At 47.2% G+C, this 27336-nt stretch overlaps 1 protein-coding gene across 1 annotated transcript in view; it reads right to left on the reverse strand.

The window, feature by feature from the left end:
* Positions 1 to 27336, reverse strand: part of BAALC (BAALC binder of MAP3K1 and KLF4) — a 90890-nt gene that overhangs the window by 13105 nt on the left and 50449 nt on the right. Inside the window, exon 2 of the mRNA XM_047782935.1 lies at positions 1684 to 1850. Within this exon, the coding sequence (XP_047638891.1) occupies positions 1684 to 1850 (167 nt within the window). The remainder of the gene's footprint in view (positions 1 to 1683; positions 1851 to 27336) is intronic.

Genomic DNA, 27336 nt, shown 5'->3' on the forward strand with positions numbered 1-27336 from the left:
GGCATATGGAGGTTCCCAGGCTAGGGGTCCAATTGGAGCTGTAGCCGCCGGCCTACACCACAGCCACAGCAATGCCAGATCCAAGCTGCATCTTCAACCTACACCACAGTTCACAGCAACGCTGGATGCTTAACCCCTGAGCAAGGCCAAGGACCGAACCCGCAACCTCGTGGTTCCTACTCGGATTCATTTCTGCTGTGCCATGACGGGAACTCCAGCTGAACACAATTTTAAAGTGATAGATGATGGAGGTGAGGCGGTGCATGCCAGGCAAAACTGCTTCCTCACACCCATGGCGCATCTTGGCTTAAAGGGTGAGGGCACAAGTGTGGGGAGGAGGCCAGGGAACACAAGTCAGGGTCTGCACTAGAACAGTGACTGAGCTTTGGAGTGTAGTTCTGTGGGGCCCAGACTGCCTTGGGAGACGGCAGTGATGCTTGGCCTCCAGAAGGCTAGCTTATGCGGGGACAAAGCAGGCAGTATAGGACCCAGGAAGGCCACAGCTGCCCTCAGATCTACACCCACCTGTGACTTTGCGTCTGAAGGGCCACCATCAGGGTTTACTTTAATTGGATTTTGGTGCTGTGTGCCTCACCAGCCCCTGTTAAGCCTGACTGTCTTTCTCACGGCACTTTTCAGTTTACAAAGAGCAGGCCCACCTGTTCTCTCATCCTGGTGTTATTTCCATGGTGTGCATAAGGAACCTGAGACTCTGGGAGATGGAATGATTCCTGCAAGGCCACTGAGTTAATGAGCATTAGAGCTGAATTTACAACAGGTTTCCCAACCAAAGCTTAGCGAGCTAACACACAGGTGCAGGGCAAGAATTCCATCATGAGCTAACCACGTTGGATCCTCAGAAAACAGATGGCGTTGGCCTGAGGGATCGGACAAGGGAGAGGGGGGGAAATGGGGTGGGAGGGCTGGGTAAGCAGTGGCCTTTGAAGGGGGGATGGGACATGGGGAGAAGGAGGAAGCGAGAGGGAGGAGCGGAGTGGGGAGAGGAAGAGACTGCAGATCCCCGCACTGGTCTCCCGAGGACCCTGGTCCCCTCGGGAGGAGTCAGAGGCAGCAGAAGGAGCACGTCCCAAAAACAGCTCAGAGAAAAGAAAGAATTGCAATGGATGCAGGCTAAGTCCAAGGACTCCACGTAGCTCCGCCTCATCCCCGACAGCAACAGCGTGGGGGTGATGCTGCCACCACTTTCTGCAAACGAGAGCTCCCCTTTGGGGAGCCTCCCACTGGGCGCCTGGTTGGAGGGGGTGAGGCAGAATGCCAGGCCTGTCTCCTACCACCCTCTTCTTCTCTCCCCTTCCCAGCCACCTCCTGAGACTGCCTGACCGGAGACTAGTTCCTGTCACCAGAAGAGTCCTCACTATCAAGATGGTGAGAGCTGCGACAGCAAAGGAGACCCTTGAACTAAGCCGTATTTCAACAAACACACACTTCCTTCAAAGCACAAATATCAAGGACCATTTCCGCCGATTCAACAAAACACAGCCACCCTCAAGGCGGGGGGTGGGGGGACCATTTTCTTTGCAACCAAATGCACAGGGGTGGGTGGAGACATTCCCCTGCAAGGGGAGCCCTCACCACCCCTTCCCTGGGTGCAGCTTGGCTCTGCCCTGAAGCAAGCTGCTCCCACGTCTCAGGTCCCAAGTCTGTTCTGTTTCTGTGACCTACCTCTGTAGTCCGGAGGCCATTCTGTTTCTGGGTCAGGGGGCCTGAGCTGAGGCTCTGGGGATTCGGGCACTGGGTCCCACAGCTCATCTTCTTCTCTGGGTTGGATGTTCCACCTGGGGCTGTAGACCGGGGCACACCATTGGCAGACACGCCATCTTCCAGCACACCTGGGGGAGGGGAGCAGAGGGTGGTACTAGTCTTGCACGTGGCAGTTACTGCCAACAATCCCTAAGCATGTGGGAAAATGAGGGCACAAAAGAAGAAATACAAATCGTCCAGAAATCCCACCATGCAGAGCTACCATTGCACATGCATTTTTTATTACAAAATATGACTTTAAAATAATTTTGTAACCCGAAATTTGTACTTAATAGTACATCCCTGACATTTTTCCATGCCCGCATACATTCTGCTATATTATTTTTTACACACTTAGTCTGTCGCTGTATGGATGTGTCACCATTGATTTAATCAATCCCCTTTAATTGGGTATTTGTTTTTACTTTTTCATATTAAAGGTCACTGTGATGAACCCCCCTGGGGGTTAAAGCTTTCTTCCTTCCTTCCTTTCCTTTGTCTTTTTAGGGCCACACTTGGGGCATATGGAAATTCCCAGGTTAGGGATCGAATCAGAACTGTAGCTGCCAGCCTACACCACAGCCATCACAACACTGGACCCAAGCCACGTTTGCAGACTATATATACCACGGCTCATGGCAACGCCAGATTCTTAACCACTGAGTGAGGCCAGGGATCGAAACGTCATCCTCATGGATACTACTTGGGTTCGTTACCACTGAGCCATGACGGGAATTCCAAGCTTTATTCTTAATTATTTCCTTAGGATGAATTCCTAGAAGTGGGATTACCGGTTAGCAGGTTAGACATTTTTTCCATGGCTCCGTCTCAAGGTGTCGGAGTGAGTATGTGTTCCTCCCGTGAAATGCCAAGACCTGACAGAATGAATTTGAAATACAGCCTCACTGCAAAGCAAGAGGAGGACGACAGTGAGGAACTCATGGGGAAAGCGGATCTGATTGAAAAGATAAAAGGGGACCTGGAGAGCCTGAAGAGGAGACTGTGTCGGGGCCAAGAAGCTGGCAGAGGCTCCATGGCGGCCACAGGGAGGCCAGGCAGCTAGGTAGGTTGGTCCCTCTACTCCCCGCGCTGAGGCCAGTCAACAAGGATGGAGCAGTCTTTGGGAGTGAGATATTGTGATACAAAAAGAAATATATATTATGTCTCTGTCCCCAGGTCCTGACATGGAGCTCCTAAAACCCTTGTAATTTCCTGAGTGACAGGGGTGATGGCAGCATCTTTTGTTAAAACATTTGGTCTCTGCTCACCCTTCACGACACAGAGCTCCTAAAGCCTGGAATTTATTGAGTGATGGGAGTGACAGGAGCACTGTTCGTTCTAACAAAGCAGCTCTGGGCAGCCCCCTAGACAGCTTCAGGATGGGGGCACCTTGCCAGAAAGACCTAACCTTGCGTAGGAGGCTGGAAATGTCAGCCCTACCTTCCACAGGGAGCCGAACTGGAGATTGAGTTGGTAATTAATGATGCCTACGTGATGAAACCTCCCTTAAAAACCCCTAAGTGGGAGTTGCCGTCGTGGCGCAGTGGTTAACAAATCCGACTAGGAACCATGAGGTTGCAGGTTCGATCCCTGGCCTCGCTCAGTGGGTTAAGGATCTGGCGTTGCCGTGAGCTGTGGTGTAGGTCACAGACTCGGCTCGGATCCCGTGTTGCAGTGGCTCTGGTGTAGGCCGGTGGCTACAGCTCTGATTCGACCTCTAACCTGGGAACCTCCATATGCATCCCTAGAAAAGGCAAAAAGACAAATAAATAAATAGGTAAGTAAAGAGCAATGTAGTGATCTGGAAGAGCAAACCAAGGAATTCACCTGGAAGAGGTAAGTGAATATGTGAAAAACATGTTAGGAAACACAAAAGAAATCCAGAGATTGCAACCATAATGGAACAGGAGCTCCAAAATGAAGGAGCAGAGAAAACTGAAGGGAACCAGTATTCACAAAAGTTAAAAAAAAAATTGCTCAGAACTGAAGACAGACATGAAATCTCAAATTGAAATTGTCTACCATGTGCTGGCAGGACAGATAAAAAGAAAATGCAACACAGACAGATCTTAGTGTAATTTCAGAATATCACTGATAACAAGGAAAGCTTCGGAAGAGGAAAAAAAAAGATCAAGAATGAGACTGACATCTGACTTTTCATCAGCAGCTAATGCATGTAAGGAACTATATACAACAATGTCTTCAAGATTTCAAAGGATATACACTTTTTCTTTCTTTTTCGGCCACCCCACAGCATGCAGAGTTGTCAGGCCAGGGGTGGAATCTGGAGTTGTGACTTATGTAACAACTGCAGCAACATGGGATCCTTAACCCTCATTATTGGGCCAGGGGATCGAACCCATCACTGCACACTGACCATTTGTTTCACCAGCAGGAACTCCCAAAGGATATGCACACATTTAAAGGCTTTTGCAATTTATTACCAGATTAACCTCTAAAAACCTTTTTCCAAGCACCCTATTGCCCTTCTGCCAATAATATATGAAATGGCAATATTCCCTAAACCCTCACAAAAACTGGATGTTTTCTTTGTTTCCTCTTTTTTTTTTTTTTGGTCTTTTCTAGGGCCATACTTGCACATGGAGATTCCTAGGCTAGAGGTCTAATTGGAGCTACAGCTGCCAGCCTACGCCAGAGCCGCAGCAACACCAGATCCAAGCTGCGTCTTCGACCTACACCACAGCTCACCGCAAGGCGGGATCCTTAACCCACTTAGCGAGGCCAGGGATTGAACCTGCATCCTCGTGGATGCTAGTTGGATTAGTTAACCACTACACCAAGATGGACACTCCACTTTTTTTGTTTCTTATCTTTACCAACTTAAGAAGCAAAATAAGGTATCTCATTGCTTGGATTTTCTTTCTTGATTTCCTAGAGATATTATTTGTGGGCCTCCTGGCTAATTGTGTGTATGGTGGCAGGTTGCCTATACCCACAGGAAGCTCCCTGGCCAAGGATCTAACCCGCCCCACAGCTGTAACCAGACCCACAGCACTGACAATGCCAGATCCTTAACCTGCTGAGCCACGGGGGAACTCCTGGGTGTGTTTTTTTTCATTGTCAAGTCATGTGCCTATCTTACGTTTAGGGTGTTGGCTTGGGTTTGTTTTCAGTCAATCTTAAGGAAAACAAACAAAATCCTTTCCCAGAGTGTTGAGAAATTCCTTGCCATGAGGCAGGCACTGGATGCACAGTGTATTCCATATTCTATGGGAGGGAGGAGCAGAGCTGATGAGGCAGTGAGCCAAAGGACACACGTGTCCACGTGTCACCCATGTGCTCTGCCAAGTGCTATGAGGCTCTTAACAGGCCATGGGATAGAACTCAGAATGTAAAACGCTATTAGTCACAATATAAGATGCCTGGTCCAGAGTCTCCAGAACTGGCAGGTGCTGCGGATAAGTTCTAGACATGCAGAAAAATGGGTTCCTTCAGCTGGGCTTGCCCCATATCTTTGTGTCCCACCTCCTCCACCAGCTGGCAACTTGGTCTCCCTTCTCTTCCCATGTCCCTCCACACTGCGCCAGCTGTGCCTCTCATGCAGGGGTACAGACACCCCAGCACACAGGGTCAATCTCCGTCTCTGCTGCTCCCTGCCAACAGCTGCCACCTGGCAAGGAGAGTGCAAACCTGGAGACTGAATTGGGTGAAAAGGCTCAGGAAGACCCTGGAAGCAGGTTGGGTGTGATTTGGGTTGGTCCTTCTAGGCTCCTGGCACCCACAGAAGAGTTTAAAACAGAACTTCTCACTGTGGTCCAGGGACCAAACTGTCGTCACTGGTCTGCTGTGGGATAAGTATAAAGACCAAACACAAGCATTTGAAAATTTCTATGACAATCCGATGTTGCTAGAATATCAAAGGGTGAACTTGTCTTACTGAACTTGTCTAAGTGAAGCGGGTATAGACCACTTCCAGTGCAATCAAGCTCAAGGGCTGGGAGCGGTGGATTCGCTATGCACATATTTGTCTGTGAGGGGCTGTGGGAAAAGGAGACTGGTCTTGAAGGAGGGCTGGGGGCTTTGGAGGGTTCGTCCTTTTGGCCCCCAGATAGCCTGCCCTGTAGGGAAGGGTGGAGCCATGGGGTGGGGCAGAAAATGGGGGGGGGTCTAGAGCCCAAGACCAAGGCAGAGACCCTGCTTACCAAAGACGAGGGTAGAACTGCTTCTAGCCCCTGGGACTGCCGAGCAGGACCCCAGGCTGGCCAGTACTGCCTCGACTGCTTACTGCAGGGGGCCAGCGGGCATCAGTAGCTATTGATGGGGTGCCCTGTAGTAAGTAGCATACTGAGGTCGGGTCTTCATTTTCCTAGCTTCCACCCAGCAAGGTTTTCATGGGTGCCCCGTGTTCTCTACACACCCTGCCACTGGAAAAGGGTGCAGATTCAAGAAAAGGCAGGGAGCTTGTGCAGCAAGGAGGTTCCTCATGCCTTCAAGGAGGAGTGGTGGGAAGAGAGAACAGATGGTAAGTTGTTGTGCAGGGAGTTAGAGATGCTGTATCAGCCAGAGTTTGTAGCTGCAAGCAACGAAAACCAACGCCAGCACATCAAGTAGAAAGGTGACTCATTTAAATGATCTGAGAAGCTTACAGGATTATCTGGGGAGGTTGGAAGTTGACAAGGAGAGGCTATCAAACAAGGAACAATGTCCCACATCCTTCTATGGAGCTTATCTCACCAAACCCTGGACCCTGGAAACTTACCTCATCATAGCTGCCACACTTACACTAAAAAAGTATTGTTGTTTTTCTGAAATTCAAGTTGAATTGGGTGTCCTGAACTCTATCATGCAACTCTACTGGGCGCCAAGTGCCCCAGACGGGGAGGCATTTTCGTGAAAACTGCATTGCATTGGACCCTGAGCTCCATCTGCATCTCTACTCCATGCCTGGGGCGTGGGGAAGTGACTCTTATTTTAGAGGAGAGGAAACTGAAGTTTAATCCAGGTTCTGTATAATTCCAGAGTTTGTCATCCTCACAAGTACTCACATTTCCTGGAGTTCCTGTTGTGGCTCAGTGGTTAACGAATCTGACTAGGAACCATGAGGTTGCGGGTTCGATCTCTGGCTTTGCTCAGTGGGTTAAGGATCCGGTGTTGCCGTGAGCTGTGGTGTAGATTGCAGATGTGGCTCAGATCCCGCGTTGCTGTGGCTCTGGTGTAGGCAGGGGGCTACAGCTCCAATTAGACCCTATCCTGGGAACCTCCATATGCTGTGGGAGCGGCCCTAGAAAAGGCAAAAAGACCAAAAAAAAAACAAAAACAAAAACAAAAACAAAACCCAAAAAATGAAAACAAAGTACTCATATTTCCTTTGAGGACAAACTCCCAAGTAGGCAGTTCTCAAATCATAGTGTGCATGTGATCCACTTGAAGTGTCTGGTAAAATACAGATCCTTCCCTCCAAGCCCCAGAAGTCCTGATTCAGCAGGGGCTCAGGAATCCACATTTTTTTTGGCCATGCAAATGGCATATGGAAGTCTCTGGGCCAGGGATCGAACCTATGCCACAACATTGACCAGAGCCGCTGCAAAGACAACACCGGATCCTTAACCTACTGCCCCACAAGGGAACTCCCCCAGGAACATACCGTTTAACAAGTTCTTCTTTTTTGCTTTTTAGGGCCGGACCCACGGCATATGGAAGTTCCCAGGGTAGGGGTCCAATGGGAGCTACAGCCACAGCAATGTAGGATCTGAGCCTCGTCTGCGACCTGCACCACAGCTCATGGCAACACTGGATGCTTTAACCCACTGAGTGGGGCCAGGAATCAAGCCTGCATCCTCATGGATATTAGTTGGGTTCATTCCCACTGAGCCACAATGGGAACTCCCAGTTTAACAAGTTCTTTCCAGCCTATGCCACCTTCAGTGATTCCGAGGCAGGGAATTCTAAAGACTATACTTTTAGGCCCCTGACATAGAGATGACACTCACACCAGTTTTGAAGGTTGCCTGGAAAATGCCCATCTCTATTTCTTTCCACCGTGAATTCTGCAGGAATAAATTGAGGGACATTTGTGTGCCCCTAGGGGATGTTCTTTTCTGACACCCTTCACAGAATGTGCATCCCATCCAGAAGACAAGCCAAAGCACTGACTTTGCCAAAAGATGGGAAGGAAACAGCTGTGTCCAAAGCTTGATGATAAACTGCAACCAATGACTTCTTGCCAGTTTCTTGCTATTCTGGAAATGGAGCTGGGAGAGGGGCGGAGCACAGAAGTTAAAATGAAAGCCTGAAGTCACGTAGAGAGCAGGACAAGGGATAGTTCTTCCTTCTCCCTGGGTGAAGGCGATCATAGATTTCAAAGTCACCGAATCCACCTACAAGTCATTCCCTCAATGATCGAAATCCAAAGTGTAAGTCATTAGCAATCTGTCTGGGAAGAATCTCCTAAAATCACAGCAGATAAAATTCTGGCTCATCAAACACTATCTGGGCTTAGGCTCTGAACACATGGCTGGTGATAATTTTGTCTGAACTGCGTTATAAATTAAATAAATTGCAACTACCCAGCCACTTACTGGGACTTTGTTTCCTTATTTTTCAAAATGAACTTGAATGGGAAGGTGTCTGTCATTTCTTCAATCTGACGGGTAATTTTGGAATACACATGATGCATAAGAAGCTTATATATGACTTTTTCTATGGTTAATATAAGAAAATCCTTTAAAACGGTGAGCAAGCCTTCCTTACATCTACTGCCAATTGACTCTGGGCAAGCGTGCCAAGACAATTCAATGAGGAAAGAACTGCTTTCTCAAGTGAGTAAGATAACTGAGTATCTACATGCAAAAGAATTAAGGTAGACTCCTCTTTCATGCTATATAGAAAAGTTAAACCCCAAGTGGATCAAAGATCTAAATGTAATTGCTTACACTATTAAACACTTAAAAGAAAACAGAGGCATAAATTTTCATGACCTTGGATTAGGCAATGGGGGTTTTTGTGGTTTGGGGTTTTTTTTTTTTTTTTTTTTTGGCTGTACCTGTGGCATGTGGAAAATTCCTGGGATCGATCCTGTACCACCAGGCAATGATTTCTTAAAAATGACTCCAAAAGCACAAGCAATAAGAACAAAAAGTAGATAAATTGCGGATCATCAGACTTTTAAACTTTTGTGCTACAAGGGACGTCATGAATAAAGTAAGAAGAAAATCCACAGGAGAATAATTTTGGAAATCATGTATCTGGTAAGGGAGTCTTATCCCCCAAAACTCATACAGCTTAACAATATTAAGACAAACAACTCGGAGTTCCCGCTGTGGCACAGCAGGATTGGCAGCATCTCTGTAGCCCAGGTCTCAGGTTTGATCCCTGGTCCCAACAAAGTGAATTCAAGGACCTGGCATTGCCCCAGTGGAGGTAGAAACTGCAACTGGGATCTGATCCCTGGCCTGAGAACTCTATGTGCTGTGCGGTGGCTAAAAAAAGACAATTAAAACATGGGCAAAGGAAGTGAATAGACAGTTCTCAAAAAAAAAAAAGATATGAAAATGGCTAATAAACAGAAGAAAAGACGTTCAACAACACTAGCTATCAGAAAAACACACACCAAGGAGTTCCCATTGTGGCTCAGTGGGTTAAGAACCCAACTAGTATCTATGAGGATTCAGATTCCATCTCTGGCCTCACTCAGTGGGTTAAGGATCTGGCATGACCATAAGCTGCAGTGCAGGCTGGCAGCTGTAGCTCCAATTCGACCCCTAGCTTGGGAACGTCCATATGCAGTGGGTGTGGCCCTAAAAAAGAAAAAAGAAAGATACAAATCAAAATCGCAATGAAATATCACTCACACCCACTGGAATGGCTACAAAAAAGACAAATAGTAAGTACTGCCAAAGAAGTGGGAAATTTCCCACCTCATACATTGCTGGTGGGAATACAAAATGGTGCAGTCACTTTAGAAATCAGTCTGGTAGGTTCTCCAAAGGTTAGACATAGTTACCCTATGACCCAGAAATCCCACTGCTAGGTATGTACCCAAGAAAAATGAAAACCTACGTCCACACAAAGACTTGTACATGAATGTTCATAGCAGCATTATTCATAAGAGCCAAAAAGTAGAACTACTCTAAATATCCACCAATTGATGAAGGGATAAATAAAATATGATACAGTAGACTCTTACTCGGCAGCAAACAAAATGAAATACTAATACATGCTACGATACTGGTGAACCTTGAAAACATTATGCCAAGTGAAAAGAGCCAGTTATAGAAGGCCATATCTTGTATGATGCCATTTATATAAATGAATTATTCAGAAAGAGGCAGGAGTTCCTGTCGTGGCGCAGTGGTTAACGAATCCGACTAGGAACCATGAGGTTGCGGGTTCGATCCCTGGCCTCACTCAGTGGGTTAAGGATCCGGTGTTGTGAGCTGTGGTGTAGGTTGCAGACGTGGCTCGGATCCCGAGTTGCTGTGGCTCTGGCGTAGGCCAGTGGCTACAGCTCCGATTCGACCCCTAGCCTGGGAACCTCCATATGCCGCGGGAGCGGCCCAAGAAATAGCAACAACAGCAAAAAAGACAGAAGACAAAAAAAAAAAAGAAAAGAAAGAGGCAAATCTATAGACAGAAAAGTAGATTAGTGGTTGCCTAGCCAGGGTGGTTTAGTGGGGGGCCGGGGGGCGGGGGGCGATGAGGAATGACTTAATAGATTTGGGATGTCCCTTTAAGGTACTGAACATTTTCGAAAATTGTGGGCCTGGCAGCACAGCTCTGAGACGATACCAAGAACCATTTAATTGTACACTTTAAATAGGTCAATTGTATGGTATGTGAATTATAGCGCAATGAAGCTGTAATTTAAAAAACGGTGGGCAACCCATTTTGGAATGTTATGTTGTCTAGAGAAAAGGAAGCCCATTTGGATTTGCACAGCAATAGTCAGGGAGAGAGACTGACCCACGGACTTCAAGTCATAAGGACAACTGCAGTACTAGCCTCACAGGCCCCAAAGGCCATGGGTCCCGACGAAGAGGGCACCAGAGATGAATCACCAGCCTTGGCATCTGCCCTTGGCCGTGGGGCTCGGTGGTGGATATGGCTTTCCCACAATACCCAGCAGTGAGCAAGAAAGATGCCTGCTGAGAGCAACAGCTGCAACGGAAAGGACCGCAGAAAGAAAGTCCCATCTGTCCTTGGTGACCTCAGGTCGAAGCGCTCCTCTCCCCCAACAGACACCCAGGAGACAACAACCAAGCTAAGGAAGGAGGAGGCAGGCAAAAGGAAAACTCAAAATCTCCCTCTTCTTCTCGCTACTACGGATACTCTTAGTGTCTGGCAGCCCAAGCCTGGCCTCTCTCGCCTTGATCCCCTCGGCGGCACCTCCCTTCCTTGAAGCCTCCACCTCTGCTCATCACAGAGCAGATCCTCCAGGGCGGGTATGGGCCATGTCTCTCTTTTAATTACTGCGAGGCTATCTCAACTCTGTAATGAAAACTCAGCTCTCTCAGTAGGTTCCTGTCATCTCCTTTATATGCAGCAGTGTGCACACTGGGAACTATGCTCAATATCTTGCAATGCCCTGTAATGGAAGAGAATGTGTAACTGAATCACTTTGCTATACAGCTGAAACTAACAAAACATTGTAAATCAACTGTATTTCTTTCTTTCTTTCTTTTTCTTTTGGCAGCCATACCTGTTGCATATGGAAGTTCCCAGGCTAGGGGTCAAGTCTGAGCTGGAGCTGCTGCCCTACGCCACACCCACAGCAATGTGGGATCCGAGCCATGTTTGTGACCTACACCACAGCTTATGACAGCGCTGGATCCCTCCGCTGAGTGAGGCCAGGGATCAAATCTGCATCCTCATGGATACTAGAAAGGTTCTTAACCCACTGAGCCACAATGGGAACTCCTAAATCAACTACATTTCAATAGAAATTTTAGGAGTTCCCATAGTGGTTCAGTAGGTAATGTACTCGACTAGCATCCATGAGGAGGTGGGTTTTGGTCCCTGGCCTCGTTCAGTGGGTTAACAATCCGGTGTTGCTGTGGAGCTGTGATGTAGGTTGAAGACTCGGCTCAGATCTGGCATTGCTGTGGCTGTAGTGTAGGCCAGCAACTACAGCTCCAATTTGACCCCTAGCCTGGAAACTACCATATGCTGCAAGTGCAGCCCAAAAAAGCAGCAACGAAGAAGAAGAAGAAGGAAGAAGGAGAAAGAAGGAAGAAGAAAGAAGGAAGAAGAAGGAAGAAGGAAGAAGAAGGAAGAAAGAAGAAAGAAGAAAGAAGAAAGAAAGAAGGAGGAAGGAGGAAGGAGGAAGGGAGGAGGAGGAGGAGGAGGAGGAGAAGAAGAAGAAGGTTTTTCATGTAGAAAGCTTGACTACACTGGTAAGAAAGAAAGAAAATGAAAATTATCCATAATCCTACCAACCAAGGATAGCTATTATTTACATTTTGTCCACCATGGTGCCAAACTTTTGTCAATGCCTAGACATATAAGCATAGCTTTTAAGAAATGAGACTATACCACAATCCTGTTCCATTTTCCCCCTTATCTGCCAACGTTTCTATTCAGCTTCATTCCTCCATCAACTGCTTCTTCCTCTTTATAAATCGCTTTTTTGTTTTTATATCATCTGTCTTTGGAAAAATATTTAGTGTCTACTATGTGCCAGGCACTACTATGCTGGGTGCCAGGGTTACTCCTGAGGCTTACAGTCCAGTAGGGCTGCAGTCTCTCAGCTAAATCCTCCCCCTACCCCCCACCTCCCTTTCCTCCTGCCTCTCCCGGGCTCCTCTAAGTCCCCAGTTCTACACCAGAAAGGAGACTGGTGGGGGGGGGGGGGGAGGCAAAGACTGAATTCTAGTGGTGGGGGAAGGAAGACAAAAATTTGAACTGGTGTTGTCACAATTTGCTGTGCGAGATGGAGGCAAAGCCAAGGACATTCAGGAGACATAAATCATATTCCTCATGTTTCTAACGCCCCTGCTTCCTCATCCACGTGGTCCTGTCTGGGCCCCACCTTCTTACTCAGGCTGAAACCACCTCTCCAGGGAATTGCCTACCTGAGCAGCCCCAGGTGCCCCAACCAGCACCCCAGGCACCCCTAACCGTGAAACACTCTCTTAGGGTGATGCCCCGATGGCTGGGAAGAAAGCCGCAGGAGCCAAGCGGGAGGAGGATTCCTGGGCCTGGGCATTCCTGGGCCCAACTCTGCCTGTCACGGCCCCATTTCTTGGTAGGTAAGCTTGAATGGGGAGGCTTACTTTGATACTTTGATCTTTTAGTCTTACCCCACTTATTTATGTGTCCAGACAAGGTATCCTGCTTGTGGCCTGGCTTCTTTCCATAAAGTCTGCAGATCGAATCAGCCAGGACTTTTTTTTTTTTTGGTCTTTTTTTATGTTTTAGGGCCACACCCCCGAGGCACTTGGAAGTTCCCAGGCTAGGAGCTGAAGCAGAGCTGCAGCCACAGAAATGTGGGATCCGAGGCACATCTGTGACCTACATCATAGCTCATGGCAATGCTGAATCCTTAACCCACTGAGAGGCCAGAGATCGAACCTGCATCCTCATAGATACCAGTTGGGTTCATTACCGCTGAGCCACGACGGGAACTCCCCAGCCAGGGATTTTTAAAACACACCGAGGGTTACACCTTACCCTGCTCCAAAGGGCCTAGACTAGACCCTCGCTTAGTCAGTGAACCTCAGGGAGAAAGTCTTCCAAGGCAGTTTTCTTTCTGCTTTGGTTCAACGACTTTCGGGTAGTGAGCCCTTTAAGGAAGTGGTAGCTAGTTTCCTGTTGTTGTTGTTTTAACTCCTTGACATTTTCTGAGTTTTGTACAACCAGCTTCTTCAGCAGGCTCTTTCCAGGCCAGCTACAGCTGGCACTACATTGTTCTCTTAAGTGCACATTAGAAATTTGGTAATCAGAGTTCCCGTTGTGGCGCAGCAGAAACGAATCTGACTAGGAACCATGAGGTTTCAGGTTCGATCCCTGGCCTCGCTTAGTGGGTTAAGGATCCCGCGTTGCTGTGAGCTGTTGTGTAGGTCCCAGAGGCTGCTCAGATCTAGCGTTGCTGTGGCTCTGGTGTAGGCTGACAGCTTCAGCTCCAACTGGACCCCTAGCCAGGGAACCTCCATATGCCGCGGGTGTGACCCTATAAAGACATAAATAAATAAGAAAGGAATTTGGTGATAAAGCCTTTAAAGATAGAAGAGGTATATTTGGGTCAATCAGAATTAGGAGATTAAGGTCAATTAAATTGTTTCAATTCTTGAAATTTTGATTCTTGAACATTTAATATCATTTGAAGCAATTAAGAAATCCTTTAGCATCTGTGAGTTGCCTCCCCTGTGCCTATTAGCACGGGGCTATCACCAGGGGATAGAAAACATTTGCTTGTCTGAATCCTTTCTGTGTCTGCAATTTAACTGGACAACAGCTTATTAAAGAATTACCAGAAAATAGAGCGATACAAAATTTAAGTAACAAGGTATCCTTCCTTCCTCCTTCCCTCCCCACCTCCCTCCTTCCTTCTGCCACACCTGCGGCACATGGAGGTTCCCAGGCTAGGGGTCAAATCTGAGCTGTAGCCGCTGGCCTACACCACAGCCACAGCAACACCAGATCCCAGCCGCATCTGTAACCTAAGCCACAGCTCACAGGAACGCTGGATCCTTAACCCACTGAGAGAGGCCAGGGATAGATCCTGCATCCTCACGGACACTAACTTTGTTGGGTTCTTAACCCACTGAGCCACAATGGGAAATCCAGAAGGTATCAGTCCTTACCCATCGGAGCGGCAAAAGTTACTAAGTCTGATAATATTAAACATCGAAAAGGTGTTGGTGCCTGGGTTCTCTCCTATATTGCTGGTGGGAGGGCAGACAAAATGATCTACTGTGGGACAATTAGCAGATCTATGCAAGTGCGAAATGTGCACACGTACGTATGACTCAGCAATTTCAGTCATGGGCAGCTACTGCAGAAAGCCACTCAGCATCACGCCCAGGCTTGTCGAGGATGCTCTTTACACCCCTGGACAGTGAACAAGGGAAGCAAAAGAGCCATTCATCAGTGAAATAATTACTAAATTAACTATGTTCACCTATACTATGAAATTTTATATGATAATTTAAAAGTACAAAAGACTTACGTAGACAGAAGTTCAATATATAATAATGAGCAGAATAAAGCAAGTAGAGGATAAATATGTAAGATGATAGTTTTTATGCAGGAAAGGGAAAACTGTCATATATTATGTCATTGTGTTTCTTATAGAATTATTGTGTTTATACATACATAAACATATTGTGTTTTATATATAACGTGTGTGTGTGTATTTTGTATTTTTAAATATTTTTTCAGAGTTCTAGTTGTGGCTCAGTAGAGATGAATCTGACTGGCATCCATAAGGACACAGGTTCGATCCCTGGCCTCACTCAGTGAGTTAAGGATCCAGCATTGCCATGAGCTGTGGTGTAGGTCACAGATGTGGCTCAGATCTGGCATTGCTGCAGCTGTGGTGATGGATGGCGGCTACAGCTCTGATTCGACCCCTAGCCTGGGAACCCATATGCCATGGGAGGACATAGCCACACCCACAGCATATGGAAGCTCCCAGGCTAGGGGTCGAATCGGAGCTACAGCCACCAGCCTACTACAGCCACAGCAACTCGGGATCCCAGCCACATCACCAACCTTTGCAGCAGCTTGCAGCAATGCCAGATCCTTAACTCACTGAGCGAGGTCAGGGATCGAACCCACAGCTTCATGGATACTCGTCAGCTTCTTAACCCACTGAATCACAACAGGAACTCCTATGTATGTATGTGCCGCTGTGTGTGTGTATGTGTGTGCGCGCGTGCGTGCACACATGCGTGCACGTACACCCAACAAACTGATAACAATGTTAGTCTTTAGGGAAAAGACAGGGGCCAAGATCAGAAGGTGATCAATGAAGCCTTATCTAGAAGTAACACATTTTTTTGGTCTTTTTCCCTTTCTAGGGATGCGCCCGTGGCATATGGAGGTTCCCAGGCTAGAGATCTAATCGGAGCTGTAGCCGCCGGCCTACGCCAGAGCCACAGCAACTTGGGGTCCCAGCCGCATCTGCGACCTACACCACAGCCCACGAGAACGTAGGATCCTTGATCCCACTGAGCAAGGCCAGGGATCGGACCCGAAACCTCATGGTTCCTAGGCGGATTCATTAACCACTGAGCCACGATGGGAACTCCTAGAAGTAATACTTTTTAAATAGAAGTATTTTTAAATAAAAGTATTGTGAAATAGAAATGATTTTACAAAAATAGAGCTATGTCATATTCTGCCTTGTCTCATCTGTAATGGCTCTGGACACACCCAGAATATTTCGTTATTTAATGTTTAGTTCTTAGACTACAGTTCATCATCACATATGTGATCAAAAACGGTCATCAAAAGTAACAACACCCGAGCATAAGAATGACACACAACAACTACTGCCTCACCATCCACCTGTTCTACCAAGGCAGTTCGGCCACCTTAGAATCTTGGGATGAGATGGCTGACGCTCTGTGGGGCCGTCGGACAGGTCCCCAAGGCGGCCCAACAGTAAATGTGGATGGAACAAATTCCAGGTGTTAGGAAGAACCTGGGGATTACGCACGTGACTGAGCTCAGACACGGTTAGTCCTCACAGCGGAGAGGATTCTTGAGCAGTGTTTAAAAGGAAAGACGGGGCATTTCTGGTAGGAAGGTGAACAGAAGAAATGACATGATCACACCTGTGGGCGCCCCCTGAGCCCCAGCTTCACGCTCAGACCTAAAGATATAAAGACAGAAAGGTTCCCGCCATGGCAGGTGGCTCAGCGCCTGGGGCTGGAATTCGAGTCCCAACTCTACTTCATTATCACTCCGACCTTCTAAGGAGGGGTTATGATCCCCTCCTTCCTGCCACGGAAGAGGAAACTGAGGTTGGAGGAGGTTAAGCAACCTGCCTGAGGTCAATATCCTGTGCCAGAACCAGGCTTCCACTGACGTCAGTCAGACTCTGAAAACCTTTGTTTTTACGTGCATTTGTGTTTACTCACATCGTTAAAAAAAAAATCTATAATGAATCATTTTCTTCCTTTTCAGGGCTAGGCAATAATGAGGAGAGGTATGGTGCCATCAAAATAATGAAAAGGCTTTTTGTTTGTTGTTTTACAGATAATGCACAGCTCAGAGGTCTTACCCTCCAGGGTGGAGCAGGTCTTTAGAATCCAAGCAACTTGCCAACAGACTCAAGTAGGTCTCATTGAAACACAGGCACTGAGGAGACATGTAGATTCAATTATACTACCCCGGTGCATTTTCTACCCATCGGATCCCTGAAATTGTCTTCCTGCCAGGTGCTCAAGCCCCCGGGTTTCCCACTGAAGAGTCTAACACTTGGAAAACACTGCCAGCCTCGTTCTCAACACACAGCATCTCCCATGTCTGGGGTGCAGCCAGTTGGCCTCGGACAATCTCTACCCCAGATGGGATCATGACTACCTGCTTGGGGATGGAAAATTCTTCCAGGGAAGCTCACAAAGCCAGGGTGTTTCTGGCATCAAGGGACGGACAGGCTGCCAACCCAGAGAAGGGATGGTGGCTGTGGATGCAATCTTCCAGAACTTAGGAATCTGATCCCAGCCCAGCCCTTCATGGATGTCTCCATGCCTTCAGGATAAAGTCCCCAATCCCTTCTCATCTGTAAAACTCTTGGTGAGTGTGCCTTCTCAGCAGGGGTCATGGGCTCACCCTCTCCCTGCTGTTCTCTAAGCTCCTGCCTTGGTGGATGTCAGAGGCACCTCCCTGCCTGGACACGCGGTCCCTTCTATTCATGACGCTCTTGCCATGGCCTGGCGGATTCTTTGTGTCACCCTAACGTCACTCCCTCCCTCCGGGGTCCTTCCCAGACCCCTCCTCACACTGGGTGGGGTTCCTGTTTCCCTCCCACAGAACCTCATACTTCTCTGGAACACTCGTGGTTGTTGGGAGTTTTGGTTCCAGGCCTGTCTGCCCCATGAGTCTGGTGGCTCCATGGAGCCATGGACCAAGCCTGTCTTGTTCATCACCAGATCTAGCACGTATTAGGCGTTCAAGAAATGTTGGCAGGAGTTCCCATCGTGGCTCAGTGGTTGGCGAATCTGACTAGGAACCATGAGGTTGCGGGTTCGATCCTTGCCCTTGCTCAGTGGGTTAAGGATGTGGCTTTGCCTAGAGCTGTGGTGTAGGTTACAGACGTGGCTCGGATCCCGCGTTGGTGTGGCTCTGGCATAGGCTGGCAGCTGCATCTCTGATTCAACCCCTAGCCTGGGAACCTCCATATGCTGCAGGAGCAGCCCAAGAAATGGCAAAAAGACACACACACACACACACACACACACACACACACACACACACACCCCAAAAAAAAAAAAAGAAAGAAAGAAATGTTGGCAGGAAGAGTGCGGGACCACTGAGCAGGCTGCCAGAACTAGCATCATCACTCAGGAAGAAGCTGTCACACAAACCTCTGCGCATTCAGTGTAGATTGTCACTCCCTTGACGTAACAGCTGAGATTCCCAAAGAAGCAAGTGCAAACATGTAGCGTGCCAGCTGTTCCCTTGCCTGTGGAGGCACCAGGACATGAACGAAAGAGCTCACGCAAACAGCATGATCAGCTCCCGGGAGAGACCTGTCAATGCTGCTGGCCACTCGCTGCACACAGGGGGTTACTGTGACTCCCAGCCCCCGCCCCCATCAAGGTGGATGTCTCTCCAAGATTTGGGACCGAGTGCAAACGCAAAGGCGGTACTGTAGGTCCCCCATTTGCCCTTTGGGGGCTCATGCTACAGGAACGAGGGATGGCTTTCCCTCATCAGGACGGCCACAGCCCTCCGGCAAAAGCAGTTGTCTAACAACCTCTGCTCAGTAAGGTCACCCTGGACCCAGCTACAGGAAGGGCTGGTGACAGGGCCAGGCAATGCTGCCTGGGGGCTGGCGACCGTACAGGCGAGAGGTGAGTCACACTGGGCTTTCCTTTCCTCTCTCTACAGATGGCTGCACCGCTGCTGGGGAGGGGAGCACTGATAGCAGGGCCTTGGGAAGTTGCCAAGGGCCAGACCCTGGGCCTTTGATTCCAGGCTAGAAGGTCTGCAGGGCCAACTTTGTGCAAAGAAGTCCCAGCCTCCAAAGTGCTCCGTCTTTTCCACTGATGCTTGAAATTCCTTAACCAGGGGAACAGTGTCTTTTACATATGATTAGCACTAAGGTTCAATAGTTAGTTCCAGGAGAAAAAAGCATGGTCACTTAAATTCACCTCTCTCCACTTGCCCAATCTTTTAAAGGCAGAGAGGATTCTGGTACCTAGAATGACCTCATGGCTTGCTTCTGAGTTGAGGAATCCAGCTAGTTAACTGGTGGAAGAGAAAGCAAAGGACAGAAGGACATTAGGCTGACTTATTTGTTAGGCTTTAGGTGGCGAAGGAGCAGGGAGCAGAAAAGTGGTGTCAGGAACAGAAAGAGGAAGGAGAGAGATTTAGGGAGGAGGGAGCCACTGCCTGGTTTATAAAAAAGTCTGAGACAGAGAATTTTAAAGAGGTTTTGTTATGGAGTTCACATCGTGGCGCAGTGATTAACGAATCTCACTAGGAACCATGAGGTTGCGGGTTCAATCCCTGGCCTTGCTCAGTGGGTTAAGGATCTGGCATTGCCATGAGCTGTGGTGTAGGTCGCAGATGCGGCTTGGATCCCAGAGTTGCTGTGGCTGTGGTGTAGGCCAGAGGCTACAGCTCCGATTGGAACCTCCATATGCTGCGGGTGTGAGCCTAGAAAAGACCAAAAAAAAGAGGTTTTGTTATGCATCAAAAGTAAACTCCTTCCCAAATCCTGCCATTTGTGAAAATGGATGAACCTGGAGGGCGCTAAGCTCAGTGAAAGAGGCCAGAGACAAACACTGCATGGTGTCACTTCTATGTGGGACCTTAACAAGTTACGCTCATGGAAAGAGAGCAGAAAAGTGGATGCCAGGGGCTGAGGGTGGGGGAAATACGGAGAAGTTGGTAAAAGGGTGCAAACTTTCAGCTGTACGATGAATAAGGTCTGAGGATCTACTGCATAGCACGGTGACTACAGTGGATAATATTATTGTATAATTGAAATTTGCTAAGCACTTAGGTGATGAATATGTGTTAATTAATTCAACAGGGGGAAATTCCTTCACAGTGTACATGTACATCGAGTCATGTTGTATGCTTTAGGTATCCTACAAATTTTTTTTTTTTTTTTGTCTTTTTGCCATTTTTAGGGCCGCTCCCTCGGCATATGGAGGTTCCCAGGCTAGGGGTCGAATCGGAGCTGTAGCCACCAGCCTACGCCACAGCCACAGCAATGCTGGATCTGAACCGAATCTGCGACCTACACCACAGGTCATGGCAATGCCAGATCCTTAACTCACTGAGCAAGGTCAGGGATCAAACCCGCAACCTCATGGTTCCTAGTCAGATTCGTTAACCACGGAGCTGCGATGGGAACTCCAAGTATCTTACAATTTTATTTGTCAATTATACTTCAGTAAAGCTGAAAAAAAAAAAAAAAAAAACCCTCCTTTTATGATACCATTGTATGAGACAGAGCAGGACTGGAATTTTTTTTCTTCCTTCCATTTCTGTGAATCTGTGTCCATTTTGAGACTGAACCTCTTGGGACCCTACGTGGCTGTGAGCTGAAAGACTTAAATTCATGTTCATTCAACAAGCATCACTGGCGGCCTGCTGGTCATATGTTCAAGAGGCATGGGTGCTGTGGGGCAGCACTGCCTTTGGAGCCAGACAGGCCTGGGTTCCAATCCAGTTGTGTCCCTTACAAGCTCTAAGTGACTAAATGATAACGTTTACCTTTTTTTTGTTTTTTTTTGGCTTATCGAGTATCAAACTCTCTGCTATGATTATTCCCATTTTACAGAAAAGGACACTGCCTCAGAGAGAGCAAGTAACTTACTTCAAGAAAAATTACCAGCCCATGGTGGAACCAAGACTCAAAGCTCAGATCTGTGTGACTCCAAAGACATCTTATTCCTATCTTTGGTCTCACTGCCCCACTACTTAGCATTACTAAGCCTCAATTTCCTTGGGTAAAGAATTATATTGGAGTTCCTGTCGTGGTGCAGTGGAAAGAAATTCGACTAGGAACCGTGAAGTTGCGGGTTCGATCCCTGGCCTTGCTCAATGGGTTAAGGATCCGGCATTGCCGTGATCTGTGGTGTAGGTTGAAGATGCGGCTCGGATCCTGCATTGCTGTGGCTATGGCATAGGCTGGCAGGTACAGCTCCAATTAGACCCCTAGCCTGGGAACCTCCGTATGCCATGGGTGTGGCCCTAAAAGGACAAAAAAGACCAAAAAAAAAAAAAAAGAATTATATTGGTACAACCACCATGAAGAACAGCATGGAGGTTCCTCAGAAAACTGAATATAGAACTACCATATGAGCCAGCAATTCCACTCCTGGCCATATATCTGGACAAAACTATAATCAAAAAGATACATGTACCCATGTGTTCATAGCAGCACCAGTCACAAAAGCCAAGACTAATTGTCCACTGACACATGAATGGATTAAGAAGATGAGGTACATATATACAATGGAATACTACTCAGCCACAAATAAGAATGAAATGATGCCATTTGCAGCAACATGGCTCCAACTAGAGATTCTTATACTAAGTGATGTTAAGTCAGAAAGAGAAAGACAAATGCCATAGTATATCAGTTATAAGTGGAATCTAAAATATGACACAAATGAATTTATCTACAAAACAGAAATAGAATCACAGACATAAAGAACAGACTTGTGGTTGCCAAGGGGGAGGGGAGAGGGAGTGGGATGGAGTGGGAGTTTGGGGTTAGTAGATGCAAACTATTACATTTAGAATGGATAAACCATGAGGTGCTACTGCACAGCACAGGGAACTATATCCAGTCTCTTGGGATAGAAAATAATGGAAGATAATATAAGAAAGGGAATGTATATACACATATGACTGGGTCACTCTGCTGTACAGCAAAAATTGGCACAACATTGTCAATCAACTATACTTTCATTTAAAAAAATTTTTTAAAAATGAGATTTATGGCATCTGCATCAAAAGCTGGTGATCAAAGGGAAAAAGAGTAGGCAAGCCTGGCTCTGGGCCTGGCACACAGGATTGATTTTCCAACTTTCTACCTCCAGGCCCAAGAAGATGTTGATTTCAGATTCCTTCTTACAGGTGAAGGGGTGAGGGGCTCCTAGGTGGGTGAAAGACGATGGAGAAAAGAGACAGGGATGCGAGCATATCATCAAAGATCAACACTGCCAAGTCCACGACTTCGTCCCACAGTTGGAAGGGGGTAAGACCCAGAGACGAAGGGGCCCCAGGAGGCCCACCAAGAGGTCAGAAGGTGGAGCTGACACCAGAGCCCCAGATCACAGAGCAGATGGCTGTTCCATGAGGGTCTCTTTACTGCATTTATCAGAGGGCAGATACGTGCCTCCTGGGACGGGGATCAAAGAGAAAACACAGCATTCCCAAGCCCTCAGTGTGCCTCACCTTCTTTAGAGGACAGATCATTTGGAGCTGGGCCAGCTGCGGGCCTTGGTTGTGGTGAAGAGAAATGGACAGGGCCAGAGAAAGACAGAAGCTGGGCCAGTGGTTCATGAATATTTACCGCACTTTCCCGAGGTGCCAAGCTCTGCTCGAGGACTGGGATGCAGTGAAGGAGGGAGAGACTCAGTCCTTGCCCTCGGTGGAGATATTCCGGATGCAGAGAGGAAAGATGTCCAAGAGGTATTACGGGTGGCAAAGAACAAAATGGGCCAAAGAGAGGCAGAGCCAAATCGTGGGTGGCCCTAAGTACTTTGTTAAGGATTTTGGACGGTGTCCTGTGGACAAGGCAGCCTTAGAACAGTGTAGAGATCTAGAGATCGGCTGGAAAGGCTTAAGTCCAGAGGCTGGGAGTCCAGCAGGAGAGTCCTGTCCCTGGGCTCTGCCTCCTTCTGGAGGGTCCCGTAGCCCTCCGAGCGCATTTTGAGATGATTATCTTCCCAGCTGGACCCACCAAGCTGGAAACCATCCTCAGAAGGTTGCAAGTGGTAATTACACCTCTTCAGAAAGACGGCTTTGGCCAAAATACACACCTGACAAATGCAATTGAGTATTTAGAGAGAAAGAGGGGAACAGGAAAACAATAATAAGTTAATCACGACAATCATCTGAAACCAAGATCTAGATGAAACGGTTTTCAGAAACAATTTCAAAAAGGACAACTGTCAGAATGGATAGGATTAAGCCTCCCAAGCCGCTCACCCCACAGCTCATGATGAGCGTTTAAGTAGCTGGTGAGATCCCATCTGTAGCAGCCACTTAAGACAGAGACCCGTCGCGTTTTCTATCAGAAGCAGAAATTCGAACTCTACTTGGGCTGACTGGATTTTGTGTTTCCGAACTGCAGAAATTGGCTCTTATAAACCCATTTCCTCTCTCTGAGCTTTCCCTGGACAGTTTTAAAAGCAGGTTTATGCTGACTTCTGAGACGTCATGTTCAAGCTCTCTGCCTTCCACAAGTTTCTGCAAGGTTCTGGGATTAGATACAGTTGGCTTTGCTTTAAATCATATTATCATTCTTAGTGTTTACAGAAGGAGGTGGCTTTTCTCACGGAAGGGTTTGGACGACATTATCTGTAAAGTCAATAACCTGCTTGTGTGACCTGACTGCATCCCAAATGCATAGATCCCAGTTTGAAACAAGTTCTGCGGAGTTTCGTTGAACAGAACCAGGGGGTGGGAAGCCTGAGAAAAATCAAAATCCCTTCGAGGGATTGTGTTCCTTGTAAAACAATAGCAAAAGTGATTTTTCTTCAAGTTTCCCATTCAAAATATCTGAATCAGGGACAGAGAGGAAGGTGGGTGGCCCTATGGGAAACTTCACGAACCCAAGGTCACGCAGGGACTGAGATGCAGTCCTGAGGACTGGTGTACCCAGGCCCCACACCACTGACCCCTGGCTTTGTGGTTTCTGTCCCGAAAAATCAGCACATGGCAGGTAGCTCATGCATCACTGGGAAGATGGCCACTCGAAAAATCTTGCTCCCCACTCTTTGTTCTAATGTATTCCTCTCTCAGAGATGACATCCATCTCCCTTCATTTAATTCACATCTAATACCCACCTTTTCTCCTATGAGTTCAACGCAACCAGTACTTGCTGAACCCAGCATGCGCCAGACATTGCACCAGACTCTGCTGACTCACACCGTTCCGGGCTTCACCCCACAGGTACTCACATTAGTGAGAGTCAGAAATAGAAATCAGTGCCGTCCTCATAAATCACGTCATCCTTGTGGTTCAGGGTCCGAATAACGTGAGACTGAAGGTAACAACGTTCAACACTCATAAGCCATTAGAACGTAAGCTAAATCCTTTACTTGCTTTTCTTAGAGATTAGCAAAGGGAGTGCCATTCCGAATCCACTGCAATGGATGATAATATCCTGAGATCCATAGTGAATTCATGACCTGGAAAACTAAATTCTGGGCACAGTGGAAGTATGAGGTAAAGTTCAAAGACATGGGAGATGATGGGTTAAAGAAGATGAGGCTGGAGGGATAAGGACCTCAACTGAAACAGGGAGTGGTGGGGGGGGGAACAGGACGGATTTAAGAGCAAGTTAGGGGAGAAGAGAGGGAGAAATTCAGGAAGAGACGCCCATAGTCCTGCAGAGCCAGCTGCAGTCCAGCTTTCCTACATGGAAATCTAGCAGGTCAGCTTAGGTTCAATTTGTCCAAACTGAGCCTATCGTATTACCTTCAACCATTCCCCTTCCTGACCCTCTCATGTATGTTGGTCATGAATGCCAAGAATTTTCTAGCCTCTGGTCTTAAAAGAAGCTTGTGCATTATTTCCTTTCTCATTTCTTTCTTTCCCTATAATCAAGTCTGACACTAAGCTTTGTCATTTCTTCCTATTTATTTATTTATTTTTGGCAGTGCCCACAGCATATAAAAATTCCCAGGCCAGGGATTGAACTCGCACTACAGCAGTGACCCAGGCCATGGCAGTGACATCACTGGATCCTTAACCCACTGCACCACAAGGGAACTTCCATTTCTTCCTTTTATACGTCTTCCCAAAGAGCTCTTTGTTGAAAAGAAAAAAAGAAAAAAAATAGTTCTTTGCTCTCCTGTTCTGCTCCCATCAGAGGGGACCAGATCCCCTCTCCTCTAGATTACTGCAATAGCTGACAACTGGCCTCTTTGATTCCACTCTCTCTCCTCTTCTGGAATATCCATATCATGACAGAAGATGAATCGTCCCAAAGCCTGGCTTTCTTCCTCACACCATCCTGCCGCATTGCATCAGATCCAAACACCTCAGCCGGCTCTAAAGAGCGCCATCGTGCGGGCTCACTGTCATCATGCGGCTTGGTTCCAGTCACATCCTACCCTCCGGCAGGGTGGCATCCCTTATGTTCACCGAAGTGCCTGGCTCAGGCCACCTCGGCGACACTGCTCAGGTGATCTCTTCTGTGCAGTGCTCTTTCTCCCTCCTTCCTCTTTCCAGTCTGGTGCGGAGGGGACAATGAGCAGTCCTTGCACAAATCCACACCCGTCATCACCATCACCCAGTTCAGTACCTTGCTTATTTACTTCAAGTGCCATTCTCTCCCCCAGCTACCTGGGGAACAAAGTCTGTCACTGCGCCCAGCTACCTCTGCTAACCTAAGAAGAAGAAAGATCTCAAGGGAGCACTGGTATTTTAATTTGGCTCTTGTGTTTTTCTTAAATAAAGCATGGGAAATAAAGCACTTATTGTGGAACATAGCATCACACATTTGTTCTCTTATTTTTTTTTGTCTTTTTTTTTTAAGGGCTGCTCCCGCAGCATATGGGGGTTCCCAGGCTAGGGGTCCAATTGGAGCTGTTGCTGCCGGCCTTTGCCAGAGCCACAGCAACTCGGGATCCAAGCCGCATCTGTGACCTACACCACAGCTCACGACAACGCTGGATCCCCAACCCACTGAGTGAGGCCAGGGATTGAAGCCGAAACCTCATGGTTCCTAGTCGGATTCGCTTCTGCTGCACCACAACGGGAAGGTCTCCAACTCATTTTTAACTATGAAACTATTTATTTTACTTAGGGTGAAACTGTAACTTAAGTTCAAGTCTTATAACCTCTTGGAAAACAAGAACATCACCATCTCTACAAACCCTAATAGAGACATTTTATTCTTTTATTCATCGGAGTTTTCAACGGTCCTAAAAAGTAGCAGAAGGGAGTATCTATTTATAGAGGGCTCGTTACATGTCAGGCACTGACTAGTTGCTTTCTTTTAAGCCTTCCTACTATACTGAGATGGGTACAGAGACATGTTTTTTCCCTTAAAAACTGACTTATTTAAAAGGGCTGCTTAAAAATAGCACTTAGGAGTTCCCGTCATGGCTCAGCAGTTAACGAACCCGACTAGCATCCATGAGGTTGCGGGTTCGATCCCTGACCTCGCTCAGTGGGTTAAGGATCTGGCGTTTTTGTGAGCTGTGGTGTAGGTCACAGACGCGGCTTGGATCCCACGTTGCTGTGGCTGTGGCATAGGCCAGTGGCTACAGCTCCGATTCGACCCCTAGCCTGGGAACCTGCATATGCCTCAGGTGCAGCCCTAAAAGACAAAAAGACACACACAAAAATAGCACTTAGATATGAAGCTGAAGAAATGCACTTTAAATTCTAATGGAAATTAAAAGCATTTTAATTGCCACATTTTGACTTTTCAAATAAAATAACGAAATGTTTTAGAAAATTGCCCATTAAAATAAAGATGTGAGATTTCACAAGCAATTTTAGGGGGAAAAGTCTACAACATGAATAAAATTAGATATATAAAAATATAAGCGTTCATCTCAGTTGAATACATCTTGGCATATTATCAAGCAAATATCAAGGGGTTTATAAATATCATGCACTGAAAGGCTGAGGAAGGGGATGGTGTGTCATATTGCGGCAGGGGGAGCTATAAAAAGTCTAACTGAGGAACATGCAGGCAGTATTTCCTTTCTATCAGAGGTTCCTTAAGAACTCCCTGCACCTTCCCAGACCCCATGTCCCCACATCATGCTCCCCAATTTGCTTAAGCATAAAATTATCAATCCTTTCTCATTTTATTTTATTTTTTTGGCCATTTCCGAAGCATGTGAAAGTTCATTGGCCAGGGATGGATCCAAGTGATTCAAACCACTGCAGTGACAGGGCTGGATCCTTAACCCTGCTGTGCCACAAGAGAACTCCCTATCCTTTCTCCTTTTAAAATGATACATTCAGGAGTTCTCACCATGGCTCAGCGGAAACCAATCTGACTAGCATTCATGAGGACGCAGGTTCGATCCCTGGCCTCACTCAGTGGGTGAAGGATCAAATGTTGCTGTGGCTGTGGTGTAGGCTGGCAGCTACAGCTCCAATTCGACCCTAGTCTGAGAACCTCCATTTGCTGTGGGTGCAGCCCTAAAAAGACAAAATATATATATATATATATATATATATATATATATATATATATATATATATTCTTCATTAGAGATTCTTTACCT

Source organism: Phacochoerus africanus, chromosome 6 (assembly GCF_016906955.1).
Source record: "Phacochoerus africanus isolate WHEZ1 chromosome 6, ROS_Pafr_v1, whole genome shotgun sequence".
NCBI classification, from domain to species: Eukaryota; Metazoa; Chordata; class Mammalia; order Artiodactyla; family Suidae; genus Phacochoerus; species Phacochoerus africanus.